General features: G+C 36.1%; 1 protein-coding gene across 4 annotated transcripts in view; it reads right to left on the reverse strand.

Annotated features, from left to right (window-relative positions):
• Positions 1 to 20,937, reverse strand: part of DMD (dystrophin) — a 2,197,254-nt gene that overhangs the window by 1,074,295 nt on the left and 1,102,022 nt on the right. For all 4 annotated transcript variants that reach the window (XM_032883124.1, XM_032883125.1, XM_032883122.1 and 1 more), the window contains exon 44: positions 2,844 to 2,991. In XM_032883124.1, the coding sequence (XP_032739015.1) occupies positions 2,844 to 2,991 (148 nt within the window). The remainder of the gene's footprint in view (positions 1 to 2,843; positions 2,992 to 20,937) is intronic.

Genomic DNA, 20,937 nt, shown 5'->3' on the forward strand with positions numbered 1-20,937 from the left:
AAGGCATTTACAAGCATCATACAGTTGCAAGAGTATGCAGAAGTAAATGTACTAAAAGATCAAATGGTATCAAAATCCTTTGGCATGGATATCCACTTCTGGTCAAGTTGGAGTAACAGGGACGAGATTTAACCTCTTTGGCAAAAACTGAAGAAAATGGACAGAATGTATGAAATGATGGTTTTGAAGATATTAGATACTTGGTAATAAAAACTACTGATCTCTGAGAAATTAGCAACAAATGAGGTAACCCCATAATTGCTGCCACTTATTGTCTAGAGTGTATTCCAGGATACAACAAAGGATAAAGAAACCCTCACAAAGCTAGGAGGTCTCTTCAAGTTCATGAGATGAAGCTGGGACTTCCAGAAGGCCCAAATGGCTATAGTTTACAGTGCAGAGTATCAAACAGGAGAAAGATACACAGAGAGAGAACACTGGAGACCCCCAAAGAGCTCCCTTCCAGGCTTCAGCTGAGTCTTGATCAGCTTTTATATGTGAGCAAACTACACATAATAAGGGAGAAAACTATGCAAAAGATTAAAAGTAACAGCCACCAGAGCTTACGCACAGCTGGGAATAGTGCCTGTTCATGCCAGCCACTGTGGAAAACCTCATCATTCACAGGGCATCAGAGAGCATACTCAGAAGGGTTTTGTCTAAGTAGCAGAGCAAAATTAGCCCTAGACTTATGTTGTTCTGCTTAAAACTCACAAAGTCTAGAAGAGAGATGCTCAAAAGATCAAATTGCTTCCAAGTAAATTAACTGTGTCTCAGAACAAAGGTCAAGAATATTTATTGGCACAAAAACACCAAGCACTCAACAAGTTAAAATTCACAACATCCAGCATCCAGTCAAAATTTCCATTTGTCCAAAAATGCAGGAAAAAAAGACCCATAATGAAGAGAAAACTTAATTGAAAATGACCCAAAACAGATAGAGATGGTAGCATTAGTAGACAAGGATGTTATACCACTTGTTATAATTGTATTCCATATTTTCCAAAAGGTAGAGGAAAGATTCACAAATTGAGTAGAAACATGAAAGATTTAAAAAGACTCAAGTCACATTTCAACAAGGTGTTGAATCATACAAAATAACAGTGTCTGGGGTTAAAAATATACACTAGATGGGATTAACCACAGATTAGGTAATGCCAAAGATTAGATTGGTCAATTTGACAATACAAATAATATAATATGATTTATACAGAAAAAAGACTGAAAATAAAAAGAACACAACATAAAAACAATGCCTTAAAAATTCTAAATTTGAAGAAAACTAAAAACCCGTAATTCAAACAAGTTTAACAGATCTCAAGAACAAGAAACATGAAGAAAATTATACCAAGGCACATCATAAACCAATTGCTGGATTTCCAAAAGCACTCCCTAATAAGCCTTCTATATGTTAATCTCCATCTCAAAGGGGCCTCCCAAAGATGCTGACTTGAAATATGTTCCAAAATCCATATCAAAACAGCTACTCTCTGAGGAGTAGAATGGAAGGGTACATGTACTTCTGCATTGCTTTATTTTTTTATAATGAGTATATATATTTTTAAATAATAAAAACAGGTTAAAATGTACCTTGGATAGGTTGTCTCTGGAAAAGGCAAGGTTTAACATCTCCTCAAGTACACCCTAATGGCATGTATTTTTGAGATCCAGTAATGCTGTATTAGCCCCAAATTCACTTTAGTGTTATTACAAAATGTATTTTCTATATGATGGCAGATTGAAAAGCCATGGATTTCCTCTATCTTCAATGCCAATGCTCATGTATATACAAGTTTGATGGATATATACATAATTACACAAGATTTTAAGATTATTCATATTATATATTTATATAGCTTACCTATATGTATGTGCTTACATGCTTACTTTTTTAATTCATAAGATATTTTTGCTATGCAAGAAATTATATGAGAATAGAGAACTGTAAGTTGAATATGATACTGCTTTTATGAATCCTGCATTTTGAACTGTCTGAAATTAAATTATGTCTTACTTTGCTTTCATCTGTCTTAATCAGTATTTTATGGCATTAAAAATTGGCTACAACACAAATCTGCTTGATTTAAAATTAATACATGGACAATTTGAGCTGAGAATTTACCAAAATTTTTATACTTGGTGTAATAAACTCAGTATTTCTTGTACCTTAACTATATATTTTATTACCTAAGTTATAACTTCCAAAATCTAATTTATATTTATCTGCATACTCAAAAGACACAGCAAGTTGAAATTAAACTGTATGCTGTTTATAATCTACATGTTGCATTTCCATTAACATAAACCATAAAAAGTCAGTAAGTACCACCAATTAACTCTGCATTGTTTTGGCCTCTGGATGATCTCAAAAGGCATTCTGTCAACAGAATATGTAGAAATATCACTACATCACCACAATTGTCTCTAGGGAAACAAAACTGTAATTTTGTCATGATGGATATTTCCAGCAACTTCATTATTGCTAAGTATACCACAAATTCTCCTGGACAGGATTCAACATAAAGCAAAAACACACACTGCTGCAAAGCCACAGGACATCATGCTACAAGATTATTGCCTGTATCACAGACTTAACTACATTTCTCAGTTCATCAGAGAAACCAGTTAGATTTAGTCTAACTCTCACCCTAACACAAATAGTCAACACACAGGCTCCCAACATGGTCATTCTGATGATGTTCTAGTACATGTAGTGATGACGACAAAAGTCAGGATTTGTAAATTTCCTCCATCCTTTACAACTTGAACTTACAGAAGTTAAACAGCTGAGATACTGTGGCGAAGATAAAGACAGTTTGAAAAACGAGATCGTAATATCTTACCTTCAGATACCATTTGTATTTGGCATGTTCCCAGTTCTCAGGAATTTGTGTCTTTTTGAGAAACTGTTCAGTTTCAGTTAGCCATTGATTAAGTATCTTCATATCATAATGAAACCGCCGCCATTTTTCCACAGATCTGTCAAATCGCCTAGAGGCGAAAAACATGGATTGAGAAAAGTAAATGGATTATATAAATTACATGGACATAGCATATATGTTATATATTATATGGGTAAGGATATTATTTTGATAGTTTCTCACATTTGTAGATTTCAATTTCACTTAACAGAAATAAATGATATTGAATAAAAAGGATGAATTTTAAAAAGGCTGTAATTTTTATTCACATTTCTTGACTGAAACAAAACTAAAAACAATTGTGGAGTATTAACATTTTCTTCCCTATGAGCATATTTAATTTTTTAAAAATCCAGGAATTTAAAAAACATATTAGCACCTAAGAAATTAAGCATTTCAAAGCTAGATATTCAATAACAACATATTTTTTGGATAAAAATCTAATTATCTGCACTGGATGTTAAATATAAACAGTGAATCATTAAATTCTACTTCTGAAACCAGTATTACCCTATATATTAACTAACTAGAATTTAAATAAAAACTTGAGGCAAATAAAAACAAATTATCTCATGAAGCCTATCAATTTCTTTATTACTTTTAATACAAAAGAGTTTATTTATTAACGTTCTCAAGCATCCAGGATGACAGATGTAACCAACTAACTGATATACTAGTCTAAACCAGGTGATGAGTATTGTCTTCCTTAAATCTTCTTGTTTTACTGTATCTGGTGATATTTTTAACTGGAATGCTGAAGGAACTCAGTGCAAGGTACTGTGTTAATATCACACATGGAAAGAATATTAAGAAGGAGGTACTTGGTTATGCTCTGGTCACAGAAGTGACAGAGGCAGAAATGAGCCAGGGTTGTATGTTGACCTTAAGACAGTTGCACTAAGAATCACCAGTTAAATCAGTATCTTTGCAGGTGGGATCTTGACACTACTATTTTTAAAAGCACCCACGTGATTTTAACATATTTTCTTTTTTTTTTAATTTTAACATATTTTCAAGGTGAAAAACACTCTGTAAGATTTACAGTGTTTTTTAGTTTTTTTTTTATTAACATATAATGTACTTTTAGCCCCAGGGGTACAGGTATGTGACTCGCCAGGTTTACACTACATAGCACTCACCATAGTACATACCTTCCCCAATGTCTATAACCCAACCATAAGTTTTATAGTCTTAAGAGGGTTATGAACTACTGGGTCTCCTGAGGCCTGTCCAAACAGGTATTTTCTAGCATTAAACCAAAAACCATCCTGAGAATTCCTGGCTGTGGGGCTGCCTCAGAGTCCAGGAGCCTGTAGGAGTTCTCTGAGGTCTACTCTTAAGAGGCAGTGGGTTATAGTTTTGAATATCTCAACATCTTTTCAGATCTCTACCTCCATTTAGGAAATTAAGATAATCTTAAAACTTAAATAATGCCCCAACTCCCTATTGTTTCAACAGGAAAATAATGAAATTAACGTTTCTTTAATAGTCACTATGAGCCAGGCACTGGGCTCCATGTTTTTACTTATATCATGGACTCTTAAAACACCCCCTACAACATAACAATTATTCCCATTTTCCACTGGAGAAAAGTGAGAGTCTGAGCAGTCTGCCAAAAGGTAAAGAGGAATAAAATGACAGAAAGGGAATTATCAGATCTCTCTGGCTTGAATGGTGACTTTCATGGTATTCCATGCTCTTTGGTAGGATTTCTTTTTCTTTAAGATGAAGTCTTACTAGCTAAATAATTCAAAGAAATAGTTGTCAGGATTTTCTGTCTTCTTTATCATCTCCCAAATAATGAATCCACATCTACAGTGCATTTTATCAGACATCACACTTGATTATTAACTGTATTTCTTTCTTTTTTAAAGGTTTACTTATTTATTTGAGGGAGGAGGGACAGAGGGAGAAGGAGAGAGAAACTTAAGCAGACTCTGCACTGAGCATGGAGCCCAACATGGGGCTCAATCTCTAGACCCTAAGATCAGGGCCCTGAGATCAAAACCTGAGCCAAAACTAAGAGTCATACATCTAACCAACTGGGCTACCCAGGCAATCCAGCTATATTTCTTACTTCAAAAATACCTAAAACAGTATTTTGGTAGCATTAAAAAAGGCAGCAAATGGTAGCCAAAAGGGGTAGACTTTAACTAGAGATAGTTTAAAAGTAAGAATTCATTTTTAATATTTAAGGATATTCTTGGGTTGATCAAATGTGATATAACCATCAGCTACAAAATGATCTTGGAAATATTTTGTGTGGTGTAACCATAATTTTGTTTCCATATATTTTCAGCACTATATAATACACAATAAATGACTTAAGATACATCTTAAGAATTTAATCTCTATTTTTTTTAAAGATTTTATTTATTTATTTGAGAGAGATGAGGAGGAGGAGAGGGAGAGGGACAAGCAGACTCCATGCTGAGTGCAGAGCCCAACATGGGACTTGATCACTAGACCCAGAGATCATGACCTGAGCCAAAGTCAAGAGTTGGATGCTTAACCAACTAAGCCACTCAGGTGCCCCAAGAATTTATCCCCTTTAAAAGAAAACTGTACACTGCATATGTCTCATAGTGACTCACATCAATGGAGCCAAAATTTTTGTTAAATGAGAACTTAAAAAATGATGAGGCATAGTTGGTATTTTTCCATCTTGGTGAGACTAGAGTTGATTTCAATTTTCTTTATATTTTTCTATGTTGTTAAGTTTTTCTACAATGTGCATTTCATACTTTGATATTCAGAAAAAATACAGTAACTTCAAAATAATTTTAAAAGGCAGTTTCCCACGCTAATGACTACTACCTCCACCTCTCTTCCTGCTACCACAATTTGAGAAATAGGCAGAAGATAACCAGAACACAGAGGAGCTGACATTTGGTCACAATTTACCATTCCTTCACCTTTGTAGCAGTCTTTGGTCCTTTCTTACTTTGCTTTTCTTTTCCCTGATCCAATCACCAGAATTATCCTCTTGCCAGTTCTTTTCAGCTACTGGTAGGTGGCTGTTTTTCCAACATTTGTACTGTAAATGCCAACTCTTCATTCCAGGCTGCTGCACAGATGTGTCCTTCCACCATTCAGAGCACTGGCAATTACCCCTTCCACTAGATTCCACAAAGCCTCCTCCCCCAATAATCCCTGTTCCTCTTCACAGATTACCTTTCCTCTAAATTCCCCCAAAGAAGAAAACCATAAGGGCCCCTACAATTGATCATGGCATCCCTAGCTCTGCAAGACACAGCCAGAGGTAGGACGAGAAGGGAAATACAATATAGGCCTAGGCTCTCTTTTTCCATCCTTGTTCCAGGCGCACAAAAGTGAGATAGGGTGGACTTGTCAGCCACATAGGACTATCTGTGGTTCTCCATGCCCTGCTACTGCCTCAGGGCTGTGTGTCTTGGCACATTAACTCCACATTCTTGAAATGCCTTCTTGCTCTCTTTCTTCCTTTTCCCCAACTCCTGCAATGCAAACTTTTGTTTTGGTTTGAAGTACTTACACTGTGCCTTTGTAAAATATCTAAGTCGAAAGCATTCATTATAGCTTGCAACTGCTAAAAGTTTGAACACTGTAAAGTTGATTTAATTTCATTATTAAAATTAATGTTAAAATGAGTAATTCTATTCAAACAAAATATTAAAGAATAAAAGTATGTACTTTACATGTGATAGCGTTTAATGTAATAATATTTTAAACTCCATTTCAAGCATCATATAAAATTTTAAAATATACTTTTCAGAATTTTAATATGCGTTGTTAACAGCGAAGTCTAAATCTACTCTTGAACTTACTATGTAAAATTTCATTTTTTTATCATGACTGCTTTTAAAGTTAGACTCTTTCCCAGCAAAGAAAATTCTGAATGAATAGGTATAAATTTTGCTAGTTTTACAATGTTACATTTATAAGTTTAATCTCTAACCAGTTACTAAGCTCCCTAAACTCCTCTCACTCCATTAACTGGACTGTCCAGGATTGAGGAAAAAGGCAGCAAGACCAAGAAATACATAGAGATATTAAAAATACCACTCAGGAAAACAAATATAAGTTTTACCTTCTATGGTATTACTAGGGGAAAAATGCTTTTTTCCCTGGCAGTAAGAGGAAATGTAAAACCAACTAAATAAAGGACACAAATGTCAGTATAAACATATGGATAATAAATCAAGTGATTTTAAAATTTTGCAAATATTAGAATTCTCATTCACTATGCAAGCAATATTTAAAATTACACTGCTTCTTCATTTATGTGCAGAATAACTTACTTCCTGCTATTCTAAATCAAGTTAGTCAGATTATTCTCAAGCATAAATTACATTTACAGAGTAATTTAGGCACTTTGGGACATACTTTAACACTTTCAGGTCATTAAGATGGTGCTCAATTCTGTGAAATAGATTTAAATAAATAATAACCTAGTAGCCGTCTGACACATCCATTGTGGCTTTATACTTAAGTCTGCTAACTCAGCATTAGGTTGTTGATTATTTCTTCCTACATATTTCATCTTTGATGAGGTGAGTGGGCGGTACCTTGGCTAAAGCCTCATGGTCTAAACTATAGGTGCTGATAATAAAGTCAAATTAGTTCTTTGTCCCAAATCATAGTACCTTTTTCTTCCCTACCCACCTTCTTTCCCACTTTCCCAATAATATAATTTTGTAGTAAGACCTAAGTTTGCTATAAGTTATGAAGGTTTTTTTTTTTTTTAACAGAACCTGACCCACTCTGAGGAATTCTCCCATGGCTCCAATTCTGCCCACCTCTCTTATACCCTTTTTATTGTTCTCTCCTAAGGCACTGCCCCAGATTTCTAGGCTAAAGCATGTCTTCTGATGTTTATTTTTTTATACTGGACTCAGATCCACTCATGTATAATTGACTGTCTCACTGCAAACACTCAATGGATATAGGCTTCTCATTGAACCCATGACCTCATCATTTCAAGTAAGGAGAACACACTGGTCATACTGTCACGGTTGGAATTCTGGATTCATCATTTACTGTGGTGGCCTTGGACAAGTAAGTGACCTCTCTGAAAAGTAAGTATGAAAGAAGTACCTATCTCCTCCTAAAGGTTAATTGTGTGGGTGAAATGAAAGAAAGTATTTAAATTTCTAAGAAAAGTATCTGGCAATGTTCAACAAACAGTTGTAGTAGTTGTTGGTGCAATTGTTCTGCCTCTATTTGGTTTAGGTTTTCAAATGCAAATCTAATCACCAATATAGAATCTACGACATGTCAGTGTCTCTTCAGTAGGGATAAATCATTAGCAAGTTTATGGAAGTTGAATCATTCTAGCATAGAATCAATGGGGGACGATGTCTGACACTACCCACACTATACATATTTTTTAAACAGATTTTATTGTGAAACAATGCAGAGAAGGATACATAAAATCCCATGTTACCATCACCCAAGCCAAGAAATTAAAAAAAAAAAATTTCCAGTAGCTAGAACACCTCCTGAACTCCCTCTCAATCACTCAATCACTCCTGTCTCCTGCCCCCACAATATAACCTCCCTCCCAACTTCCACGGTAATGATTCCTTTAGAGCTTTGTAATTTATGTAATAGAACTATACCTCCCTAACACTGGAGTTTGGTTTATATACTCTTTTGAACTTTTTTATAAATGCAAACATATAATATGTATTATTTTGTGTGAGTGTTGATTAGCTCAATATTATGCTTTTATTTTGCCTTTTACCCCTTGAAGTTATATTTTTAAGATTTTTATTAAAATGTTTAAATATATCAGTTAAAAATGTTTCTCAGGGTGCCTGGCTGGTTCAGGTGGTTGAGCATCCAACTCTTGATTTCAGGTCAGGTCATGATCTCAGCATCCTGGGATAGAGCCCGGCATCAGGCTCCAGGCTTAATGGGGAGTCTGCTTGGGGATTTCTCTTTCCCTCTCTCTCTCTAATAAATAAATAAATAAATCTTTTAAAAGTGGTTTATTATTCATTATTGTATAATATTCTTCTGTGTACTTTTAAAAAACTGTTGATAAATATTTAGATTATTTCTAGTTTGAAGCTATTACACCGCTGCTATGAACATACCTATACCTATCTCCTGGGATATGTGCAGAAGCATTTCTGTGGAGTATATACCTAGGAATGAAACTGATGAGACACAGGTTATGTACATCTTTAATATGACAAAATACTATTATATGGTTTTCACTCCTAGCATAGAAGCATATGAAAGTGTACAGGCCTCTTTATAATTTATAGTCCAAGTAGCAGTGTATTAGAATTCTAACAGCCTCATATTCTCACCACCACAAGGTACTGTTAGACTGTTAAATTTCAACTAATTTTCAATTCAAGTTCAATTAATTTTCAATTTATTGAAATTTCAATTAAATTTCAGGCCACATATAGCAATATTTTAATTTTAATTTGCAAGTCCCTGGCTTCTAATGGGGCTGGCAAATTCCTTCTATGTTTATTGGCCATTTGGAGTTCTCAGTTTGTGAAAACGGCAAAAGTCTTAGTATAATGGGAAACATTAAATACATTTGTTATATACAATAAAGTGATCATCCCATAAACACCGACCAGACCAAGATAAAAAACAATTGTCAGCAGTCCACAAGCCTTCTTCATTTTTTAAAGATTTTATTTATTTGACAGAGATCACAAGTAGGCAGAGAGGCAGGCAGAGAGAGAGAGGGAAGCAGGCTCCCCACTGAGCAGAGAGCCCGAAGTGGGGCTCGATCCTAGAACCCTGAGATCATGACCTGAGCCGAAGGCAGAGGCTTAACCCACTGAGCCACCCAGGCGCCCCAGTTCACAAGACTTCTTTGTGCCCTTCTCACTTTTTAAGAACTCCTCTGTTTCCTATCATTGTTCTTTCTTAAAGACTTGGGGGAAAACTTTGTAATTATGGATGCATACACTTCTTCAGTTATATGTGTCTTCCAAATTATCTACTCCCACTCTGTAGCTTTCAGTTTTACTTTTTCAATGTTGACTTCTGATGCACAGAATTTATGAATATAGAATATAGTCGATTGTATTATTTTTACTTATGATTAGTCCTTTATACATACATTTAAGAAATATTCCTCCAACATTCATTAACATATTGTCTTTTGTTATAAGGTCTTATTAATTTGCTTCTTTCCACAGGAGCAAGATGGTGGAGGAGTAGGGAACCTAAATTTCATCTGGTGCCAGGAATTCAGCTAGATAGGTATCAAATCATTCTGAACACCTACAAACTCAACAAGAGATAGAAGAAAAGAGCAACAATTCTAGGAACAGAAAATCGACAGCTTTCTGGAAGGTAGGACATGTGCAGAAGTCAATTCAAGGCAATATATGGGAAGATAGACCATGGGGGGAAGGGCCAGCTCCAAGCAAGTGGTAGAGGAGCAGAACACAAAATTGCAACTTTTAGAGGTCTTTTCCACTGAGGGACATCACTCCAGAGGCTAAGCAGGGAGTTGAACCATCACTGGGTCAGTGTGGTCTCAGGATGCATGGAGTCACAGAAAGACCGGGGGTGTCTGAGTGTGGCAAAGCTTCCAGGTATCAGAGTGGGGAGGCAAGCTACAGAGAGAGAGCCAAGGAGGGGGCTCTCAGCTTGTGATTACTTTAAAACATGATCCGATGCACAGTTGAGCCACTGCTCTTCAAGCAGGGACCCCACAAGCAGCAGATATGGGAAGACCCCCCTGCTTCTTCCTCCAGGAGGAGTGGCACAGGACTGTGCTGCAGAATCTGCTGGGTTTGGAGACACCAAACAGGGCCATGCACCAGAGATAGAAATGCTTGGTCACAGGCCAGGTGAACTCAGAGTGTGGTCAGAGACCACAGAGACAGGAGGGACTGACTGCTTTTCTCTGAGGGTGCACTGAGGAGTGGGGCCCCAAACTCTTGGCTCCTACAGGGCCAGAGTTTGGGAGGCCACCATATTCACTCTCCTCCTCCAAAGCTGTACAGAAAGTGTTCAGGGAACAATAGCTACTGAAAGCAAACTGGGGTAGATTGCTTAGCCTGGCCCCTGGCAAGGACGGTTCAATTCCACCTCAGGCAAAGACATTCGAGAATTACAGGCAACAGACCCCACCCCCAGAAATCACTAAGAACACCCAGCCAAAACCAAGTTTACTAATCAATGAGAACTGTAAAACACCAGTGCACATAGAATTCATGGCTTTTTTTCTCATGGTCCTTTAGTCTTTCAAAGATAATTTTTAAAAATTTTTGTTATTTTTTTTCCTATTTTTCTTTTTTTTCTGAATTTTTCCTCTTTCCTATTTTAACCTATTTTAACTATTACCTTATCAATACCTTTCAAAAAATCATTTTTAATCTTCACTTTTATAGTCAGATTCTATCTCTTCACTGTATTTAAACTTATTTTTTATATGCATGTAAATTTTTTTTCTTTAAAATTTTGGGATACAGTTTCTTCTAATAGACCAAAATATAACCTAAATCTAGCATATGGCTTTGTTCTAGTCTCCAGCCTGATCAACTTCTTTCCTTTTTTTTTTTCAACCAACTTATTTCATCTTATCAATTCCTTTTTTAAAAATCTTTTTTTTAAGTTTTCATCTTTACATCCCTTCATCATGTTCATATATATATATATAAAACACACACACACACACACACACACATATATATATATATATATACATTTTTTTTCTTTCTTTAAAATTTTGGGAGGCAGTTTTTTCTAGTTTCTTCTAACAGACCAAAATGCACCCAAAATCAAGTGTGTGGCTCTGTTCTATTCACCAGCCAAATAACTTTCTTTTTCCTCTTTTTTCCTTTCTCCTACCCCTTCTCCCCCCAATTTGGGTTTCTTCTTATTTGATTAGTGTATATTTTTCTGGGGTCACTGTTACCTTTTTAGCATTTTGTTCTCTCATTCATCTATTCTTCTTTGGACAAAATAAGAAGGTAGAGTAACTCACCCGCCTAAAAAGAATAAGAGGCAGTACCAACTGCTGGGGACCAAATCAATACAGACATTAGTAAAATGTCAGAACTAGAGTTCAGAATGATGATTATAAAGATACTAACTGGATTTAAAAAAAAACATAGAAGATACTAGAAAGACACTTTCTGGACAAATAAAATCCCTTTCTGAAGAAATAAAAGAACAAAAATCTAACCAAATTGAAATTAAAAACTCTATTAATGAGGTACAATAAAAAATTGAGGCTCTTACTACTAGGATAAATGAGGCAGAAGAGAGAATTAGTGATATAGAAGACCAAATGATGGAGAATAAAGAAGCTGAGAAAAAGAGAGATAAACAACTACTGGACCACAGGGGGAGATTTCAAGAGATAAGTGATACCATAAAATGAAACAATATTAGAATAATTGGGATTCCAGAAGAAGAAGAAAGAGAGAGGGGGCAGAAGGTATATTGGAGCAAATTATAGAAGAGAATTTCCCTAACTTGGCAAAGGGAACAACCATCAAAATCCAATAAAAATCAATAAAAATAGGTCAACATGCTGTCATGTAATAGTTAAAGTTATAAGTCTCAGTGACAAAGAGAAAATCCTGAAAGTAGCTCTGGACAAGAGGTCTGTAACATACAATGGTAGAAATATTAGATTGGCAGCAGACCTATCCAAAGGGATCTGGCAGAACAGAAAGGGCTGGCATGATATATTGAGAGTACTAATGGAGAAAAATATGCAGCCAAGAATACTATATCCATCTAGGCTGTCATTGAAAATAGAAAGAGAAATAAAAAGCTTCTAGGATTAAAAAAAAAAAAAACTAAAAGAATTTGCAAACACCAAAACAAACCTACAGGAAATATTGAGAGGGGTCTTCTAAGCAAAGAGAGCCTAAAAGTATAAAAGTAACAGACCAGAAAGGAACAGAGACAATACACAGTAACAGTCACCTGACAAGTAATACTATAGCACTAAATTAATATCTTTAAATAGTTATCCTAAATTTAAATTGGCTACAGGGTCCAATGAAAAGACACAGGGTATCAGAATGGATTAAAAAAAAAAGACATATTGATATGCTGTCTGCAGAAACTCATGTTAGACCCAAAGACACGTCCAGATTTAAAATGAGGGGGTGGAAAACAATTTACCATGCTAATGGACACTAAAAGAAAGATGGGGTGGCAATCCTTATATCAGACAAAGTAGATTTTAAGCAAAGTCTATAAAAAGAGATGAGGAAGGATGGTATATCATACTTAAAGTGTCTGTCCAACAAGAAGATCTAACAATTTTATTTTATTTTTAAAAATTTTTGTCTTTTTCTTTTTTTTTAAGATTTTGTTTATTTATTTGACAGACAGAGATCACAAGTAGGCAGAGAGGCAGGCAGAGAGAGAGGAGGAAGCAGGCTCCCCACTGAGCAGAAAGCCCAATGTGGGGCTCGATCCCAGCACCCTGGGATCACAACCTGAGCTGAAGGCAGAGTCTTTAACACGCTGAGCCACCCAGGTGCCCCAGATCTAACAATTTTAAATACCTATGCCCCTAACATTGGAGCAGCCAATGACATAAACCAATTAATAATGAAATCAAAGAAACACATCAACAATAATACAAGAACAGTAGGAAACTTTAACACCCCCCTCACTGAAATGGACAGATCATCTAAGCAAGAGATCAACAAAGAAATAAGGGCTTTGAGTGACACACTGGATCAGATGGACATCACAGATATATTCAAAACATTCCATTCCAAAGCAAGAGAATACACATTCTTCTCTAGTGCACATGGAACATTCTTCAGAATAGATCACATCCTGGTTCACGAATCTGGTCTCAGCTCGTGCCAAAAGACTGGGATCATTCCCTGCATATTTTCAGACCACAATGCTCTGAAGCTAGAACTCAATCACAAGAGGAAAGTTGGAAAGAAGTCAAATACATGGAGGCTAAAGATCATCTTATTAAAGAATGAATGGTCAATCAGGAAATTAAAGAATTTTAAAAATTCATGGATACAAATGAAAATGAAAACACAACTGTTGAAAATATCTGGGATGCAGCAAAGGCAGTCCTGAAAGAAAAGTATATAGCAATATAAGCCTTTCTCAAGAAACAAGAAAGGTCTCAAGTGCACAACCTAACCCTATGTCTAAAGGAGCTAGAGAAAGAACAGCAAAGGAAGTCTAAACCTGGGGCACCTGGGTGGCTCAGTGGGTTAAGCCTCTGCCTTCAGCTCAGGTCATGATCTCGGGGTCCTGGAATTGAGCCCTGCATTGGGCTCTCTGGTCAGCAGGGAGCCTGCTTCTCCCTCTCTCTCTCTCTGCCTGCCTCTCTGCCTGCCTGTGACTTCTGTCAAATAAATAAATAAAATCTTCAAAATAAAAGCCTAAACCCAGCAGAAGAAGAGAAATAATAAAGATCAGAGCTGAAATCAATGAAATAGAAACCAAATGAATAGTAGAACAAATCATGAAACTAGGAGCTGGTTCTTTGAATGAATTAATAGGATTGATAAAGCCCTGGCCAGACTTATCAAAAAGAAAAGAGAAAGGACCCAAATTAATAAAACCATAAATGAAAGAGGAGAGATCACAACCAACACCAAAGAAATACAATTATAAGAACATATTATGAGAAACTATGTGCCAGTAAATTGGACAATCTGGAAGACATGGATGCATTGCTAGAGATGTGTAAACTACCAAAACTGAACCAGGAAGAAATAGAAAACCTGAACAGACCCATGACCAGTAAGGAAACTGAAGCAGTCATCAAAAAGCTCCCAACAAATAAGAGCCCAGGGCCAGATGGCTTCCCAGGGGAATTTTACAAACATTTAAAGAAGAAATAATACCTATTTTCCTGAAACTGTTCCAGAAAATAGAAATGGAAGGAAAACTTACAAACAAAACTTCCAAACAAAAACAGACATGTAGATCAATGGAACTAAGCAGACAGAATAGAAATGGACCCTGAACTCTATGGTCAACTAATCTTTGACAAAACAGGAAAGAATGTCCAAAGGACAAAAGACAGTCTGTTCAACAAATGGTGTTGGAAAAATCGGACAGTCACATGCAGAAGAATGAAACTGGCCCATTTCCTTACACTGCACACAAAAATGGACTCCAAATGGATGAAAGACCTCAACGTGAGGGAGGAATCCATCAAAATCCTTGAGGAGAACACAGGTAGCAACCTCTTTGACCTCAGTCGCAGCAACTTCTTCCTAGAAACATCATCAAAGGCAAGGGAAGCAAGGGCAAAAATGAGCTATTGGGACTTCATCACGATCAAAAGCTTTTGCACATCAAGGGAACTAGTTAATGAAACCAAAACACCACCGGCAGAATGGGAAAAGATAATTGCAAATGACATATCAGATAAAGGGCTAGTATCCAAAATCTGTAAAGAACTTATCAAACTCAACACCCAAAGAATAATTAAGCCAATCAAGAAATGGGCAGAAGACATGAACAGACATTTCTGCAAAGAAGACATCCAGATGGCCAACAGACACATGAAAAAGTGCTCCATATCACTCAGCATCAGGGAAATACAAATCAAAACCAGTGAGATACCCTCTCACACCAGTCAGACGGCTAAAATTAACGTGTCAGGAAATGACAGGTGTTGGTGAGGATGCAGAGAAAGGAGAACCCTCCTACATGGTTGAACCTTCCTACACTGGAATGTAAGGTGGTACAGCCACTCTGGAAAACAGTATGGAGGTTCCTCAAAAAAATTGAAAATGGAGCTACCCTATGACCTAGCAATTGTATTATTGGCTATTACCCTAAAGATACAAATGTAGTGATCTGAAAGGGGCATGTGGACCCGAATGTTTACAGCAGCCATGTCCACAATAGTCAAACTATAGAAAGAGCCTAGATGTCCATCAACTGAATAGATAAAGAAGATGTAGAAAATATATACAATGGATTACTATGTATCCATCAAAAACCCCCCGAAATCTTGCCACTTGCAATTACATGGATTAGAGGGTATTATGCTGAGCAAAATTAGCCAATCAGAGAAAGACAATTATCATATCATCTCACTGATATGAGGAATTTGAGAAACAAGACAGAGCATCATAGGGGAAAGGAGGGGAAAATGAAACAAGATGAAACCAGAGAGGGAGACAAACCATAAGAGACTCTTAATCTCAGAGAACAAACTGCAGGTTGCTGGAGGGGAGGGGAGTGGGAGAGATGGGGTGTCTGGGTGATGGACATTGGGGAGGGTATGTGCTATGGTGAGTGCTGTGAATTATGTAAAACTGCTGAATCACAGACCTGTACCCCTGAAACAAATAATACATTATATGTTGATTTTAAAAAACTGCTTTTTTCCATTTCCACTTCAAGATATTGAATTATCTCAAAACTTCCATAACAATCTAAATTCTGCTTTTATCTGGGCCTTTTGCTATATATTAGATTGTCACCCCCTCTAAAATATCACTTAATTCTGTGGAGCCAACCTCCCCTGAAATAAGTTACTCCATAAGACAAGTTTTCCCCACTCTGTAAAAACCTCTATTAACATTCTACTTCAGGTTCTAATTATGTGTTTACAGAGCTGTCTTTGCTAATAGAATATGAGCCTCCTATAAAAGGAAATATACCTTATCCACCTTTGAATTTCTAGCACCAAACAATGTTCCTGGAATACAAGTGTTTAATATATTTTTTAAATGAATGAATGGATAAAATAATTCACGAGTAATTTTTTTTTAATTTTTTCCTTTTTATTTATTTGATAGAGAAATCACAAGTAGGCAGAGAAGCAGGCAGAGGGAGAGACAGGGAAGCAGGCTCCCCGATGAGCAGAGAACCCGATGTGGGGCTCGATCCCAGGACCCTGAGACCATGACCTGAGCCGAAGGCAGAGGCTTAACCCACTGAGCCACCCAGGCGCCCCATTCATGAGTAATTTGCATGGGTTCCTTATATCTTCCATTTAGGAGCCATGAGTCTTGGGTAATCCATTCTGTGTCTTTGAATCCAGTTGTTTCATAAATAAAGCAAGGATAATACTGCCTACATTACATAGCATTTTGATGAGGATGAAAGTACACTGTAAGCTATAAATAAAAATAATATTTTAGTATTTCGTTGTAACAACAACCTATGGTAATCTAACATTTTATATCACTGAAATAAAATTTAGAATTTAGGGGCACCTGGGTAACACAGTGGGTTAAGCCTCTGCCTTCAGCTCAGGTCATGATCTCAGGTCCTTGGATGGAGCCCCACATCAGGCTCTCTCCTCAGCATGGGTCCTGCTTCCCCCTTTCTCTCTGCCTGCCTCTCTGCCTACTTGTGATCTCTCTCTCTGTGTCTAATAAATAAATAAAATCTTTAAAAAATTAGAATTAAAAAAATCTCTCTATATCAGAAAGCATCATTTCTTAAAATTTTGGTACTTTTAAAAAAACTTTTATTGTGTTGTTAGTCACCATACAATGCATCATTAGTTTTTGATGTAGGGTTCCAAGATTTATTGATTATGTATAATACCCAGTACTCCATGCAATACATGTCCAGGCTCACCCATTCCCCCTCTAAAGCCCTCAGTTTGTTTCTCAGAGTCCATAGACTCTCATGGTTCATCTCCCCCTCCAATTTCCCCCCTTCACTTTTCCTTTCCTTTTTCTAATGTCTTCCAGGTTGTTCCTTATATAAGTCAATACATTTCCAGAGATTTGCTGCTCTCACTAACAGAAAACACAAAATGACTTGTAAATATAGTTTAGGTAGCTCAACATCATCCTACAAAAAATTAATATACTGCAAAAACTTGCCAAGAACTAATTTAAGTATGAGGATGTTTAATTCCTTAAGAACTCTGACTTTTAAATGGGAATGTTTCTGACTAAAGTGATATTAATAAAAGTCACCTTATACCAAAGAATTCAATAGTGTCACTTTATTCATTTTTTTTTGTTGTTGTTGTTACCAATCTAGTTCATTTATGGATAGTGTAATTGTAGTGGCTCCTGGCCGGTTCAGTCGGTAGAGCGTGTGACTCTTGATCTCAGGCTTCTAAGTTGAGCCCCATGTTGGGTGTAGAGTTTAGTTAAAAATAAAATCTGCTTGCCTCTCCCTCTGCTTGTGCACATGTACTCTCTGACAAATACATAAAATCTTAAAGAAAATAAACTTTATTGATCTCTTATTGGGCATGCATCTCTGAATGGGACCTAAAATAGGCCCTGTATTAATCTCTTTTTCCTATAAGTAGGCAAATCTATGGAGGAGGTGGTGTAAACAGAAAAGCCTCGTCAATAAGCTTAAACCATCTTAAATAAGTGAAGACTTTAAATTGTAAATATACAACACACACACTCACACATTCAAATATGTGCGTATGTATACACATAAATCAGAACTTGACCTAAGTATATATAAGAGAGTTTTTTAAAAAAAGATTTTATGTATTTATTTGTCAGAGAGAGAGAGTACAAGCAGGGTGAGTGGTAGAGGCAGAGGGAGAAGAAGGCTTCTCACTGAGCAGGGAGCCCAGTGAGGGGCTAGATCCCAGGACCCTGGGGTCATGACCTGAGCTGAAGGCAGACACTAAACCAACTGAGCCACCCAGGCACCCCCTAAGTACATATAAGAAATTTAGAGACCTTCATTAAGCATGTTATTTTGGCTTAGTAACAGACACCATAAACATCTCTGGGATATATTCATAAGTATTCAAATATGTAGGAATCCGTATCTTCACCTAGCCTTGACATCTGATTCTTTAATTAGCTAATTATGAAAAGAAAAGCAAAAGTGTCTCTGATATTACTAATGTCTCTGGTATTCCACAAATCTCCTTTGCCCTTCTCTTTTATAAACATCTTTGTCATAGTACCAAGTCCCAGCAGGCCAATGACAGTGTGAAGGGTGCAATATTTGACAGTTCTGTCATGGTGGGAAAACATTCAGGGTATGATATTCCTGCACTGTTTCTGGGGGAAAAAACCCAACACACACAATGTAGGATTATGCTAATATTAACCTAAAAATTATGCATTTTCAGTGCCTTGATTTGGCACAATTATCACCCTGTAAAAATACCCAAAGTAGCAAAAATAGTTTGCTATTAGTGAGCTGTAATGTTACCTTTTATATTAGGATCTTTTGGAAAATCAACTAAAGAAATTGATTCAGCAGTCTAAATTAAATAATTTAAATTTATTAAAAAGTTTAAGATCACATTCTTTCTGAGGACTTGATATATTCAGGGATCTCCTTTATAAAATGTGAGCATTTAATTTACATATCTCCTAGTATACAGTCCAAATAAATATGGTTCCATCTTTGACATCATGGCTCTTAATCTTATTTTAATTTGCTGGCTAAAGAGAATATTCAAAATAAGGATGTTTTTCTCTTCATTCCAACACAAACATATGTAACTGACATAGGGACTTTTACCTAAAAACAGCAGCAAAAGCGGCCACAACCACACATACATGCTAAGCACCCTATGAAGTTCTTCAGGTTCCATACAGTATTTAATATCTTCACAACAGCTTAGGGTAGGTACTACTATTTTGCTTTACCAAAAAACAAAAACAAAAGCAGACATTGGGAGGCGAGGCAACTTGTATATTTCCAAGAAGGAATCCAAGGCAATACTAGAGGTGAGTAACACTACTTAACAGTGTATTTTTAATTGTCATTAGAATTAGTAAATGCCACATTATCTCAGAGAAGGCAAGAAATCCTACCTCTCTAACATGCTATCCCCTTGGGCATAAATCTTACTGTTACTCTTCACTTACATACCTATATTTCTGAGGATCATAAGTCTTATATTTAAAAAGTAAAGGATTCAGGGGCACCTGGGTGGCTCAGTCAGTTAAGTATCTGACTTTGGCTCAGGTCATGACCCTAGCGTCCTGGGATCCAGCCCTGCATCAGGGCTTCTGCTCAGCAGGGAGCTTCCTTCTCCCTTTCCATTACCTCTGTTGCTCCCCCCAACTTGTGCTCTCTCTCTCTCTCTCAAATAAATAAATCTTAAAAAAAAAAGGTAAAGGATTCATAAATGACCTGACTTCCAGTTTAAGTAGCTTTTCTATATCTAACATTTCCTCATTCTAGTCACTTCTCATTATATATAACCCTGCACACCACATTCTCCAATCAAAAGGAATTTAACTTAATAGTCCATGAACATGTTGGATGGTTCTTCACACTTGTTGTTTACTTGTTTTCTTCACAATATTTCTTTTGCCAAATGTTATTTCTCCTGATTTTTGGTCCAGATATAACTTCCTCCATGAAAAGCTTTCTGATGGTCTTAATTAGAAGTAATCCATCCTCTCTGTACTTTCCCCAAACTCCTTTTGTCCCACTTTAAAGAATTTATTCTATTCTGATTTATATTCATATCATTACCCCCAAACTATAGCGATTGCTCTGTAAGGGTAGAAAGTATGTTGAATCACCACTTTTACCTTCTATATAATAAGTACTCATAAATACTGTTGGATTTAATTTTTTCAGATTCAAAATTAACTAATTTTAATGCATACAATTGATATTCATTTTGAAGTATCATTATACCTTCTAATAGGAAAATGTTCTGTAGATTAGAAATCCCATACTATCATCTTGCAAAAATGAACACATAGTTTTCAATTTGAAGTAAGTCATAAAACATAAAGGTTGCATAGCATCTGAAATACGAAGATAGGCAAGCATGAGTTAGAAATTCTGCTTTATTGCTTTGTAAAATTCAGCAAGTGATTTAAATTTGCTGATTTCGGAATTCTCATTTATAAGTAGGCATGACAATGGGTTTTTCTAAGGATTGGGGAAAATGTACTCAAAGTTGTGAAACTGAATCACATAGTAAGTGCTCAATGTTCGCAATAACAGTAAACATTAATAGACATATATAATTATATATGATATATAATATATAAATGTATATAAGTACTATATTTCTAAAACCATTTAATTATAAATGGCATACACATATATGAACATTTTCTTTTCAATATATAACTATCAATGAGGAAAATCTGTATGACTGCTTCCGTGC

Source organism: Lontra canadensis, unplaced genomic scaffold (assembly GCF_010015895.1).
Source record: "Lontra canadensis isolate GAN:19392208 unplaced genomic scaffold, GSC_riverotter_1.0 scaffold86, whole genome shotgun sequence".
NCBI classification, from domain to species: Eukaryota; Metazoa; Chordata; class Mammalia; order Carnivora; family Mustelidae; genus Lontra; species Lontra canadensis.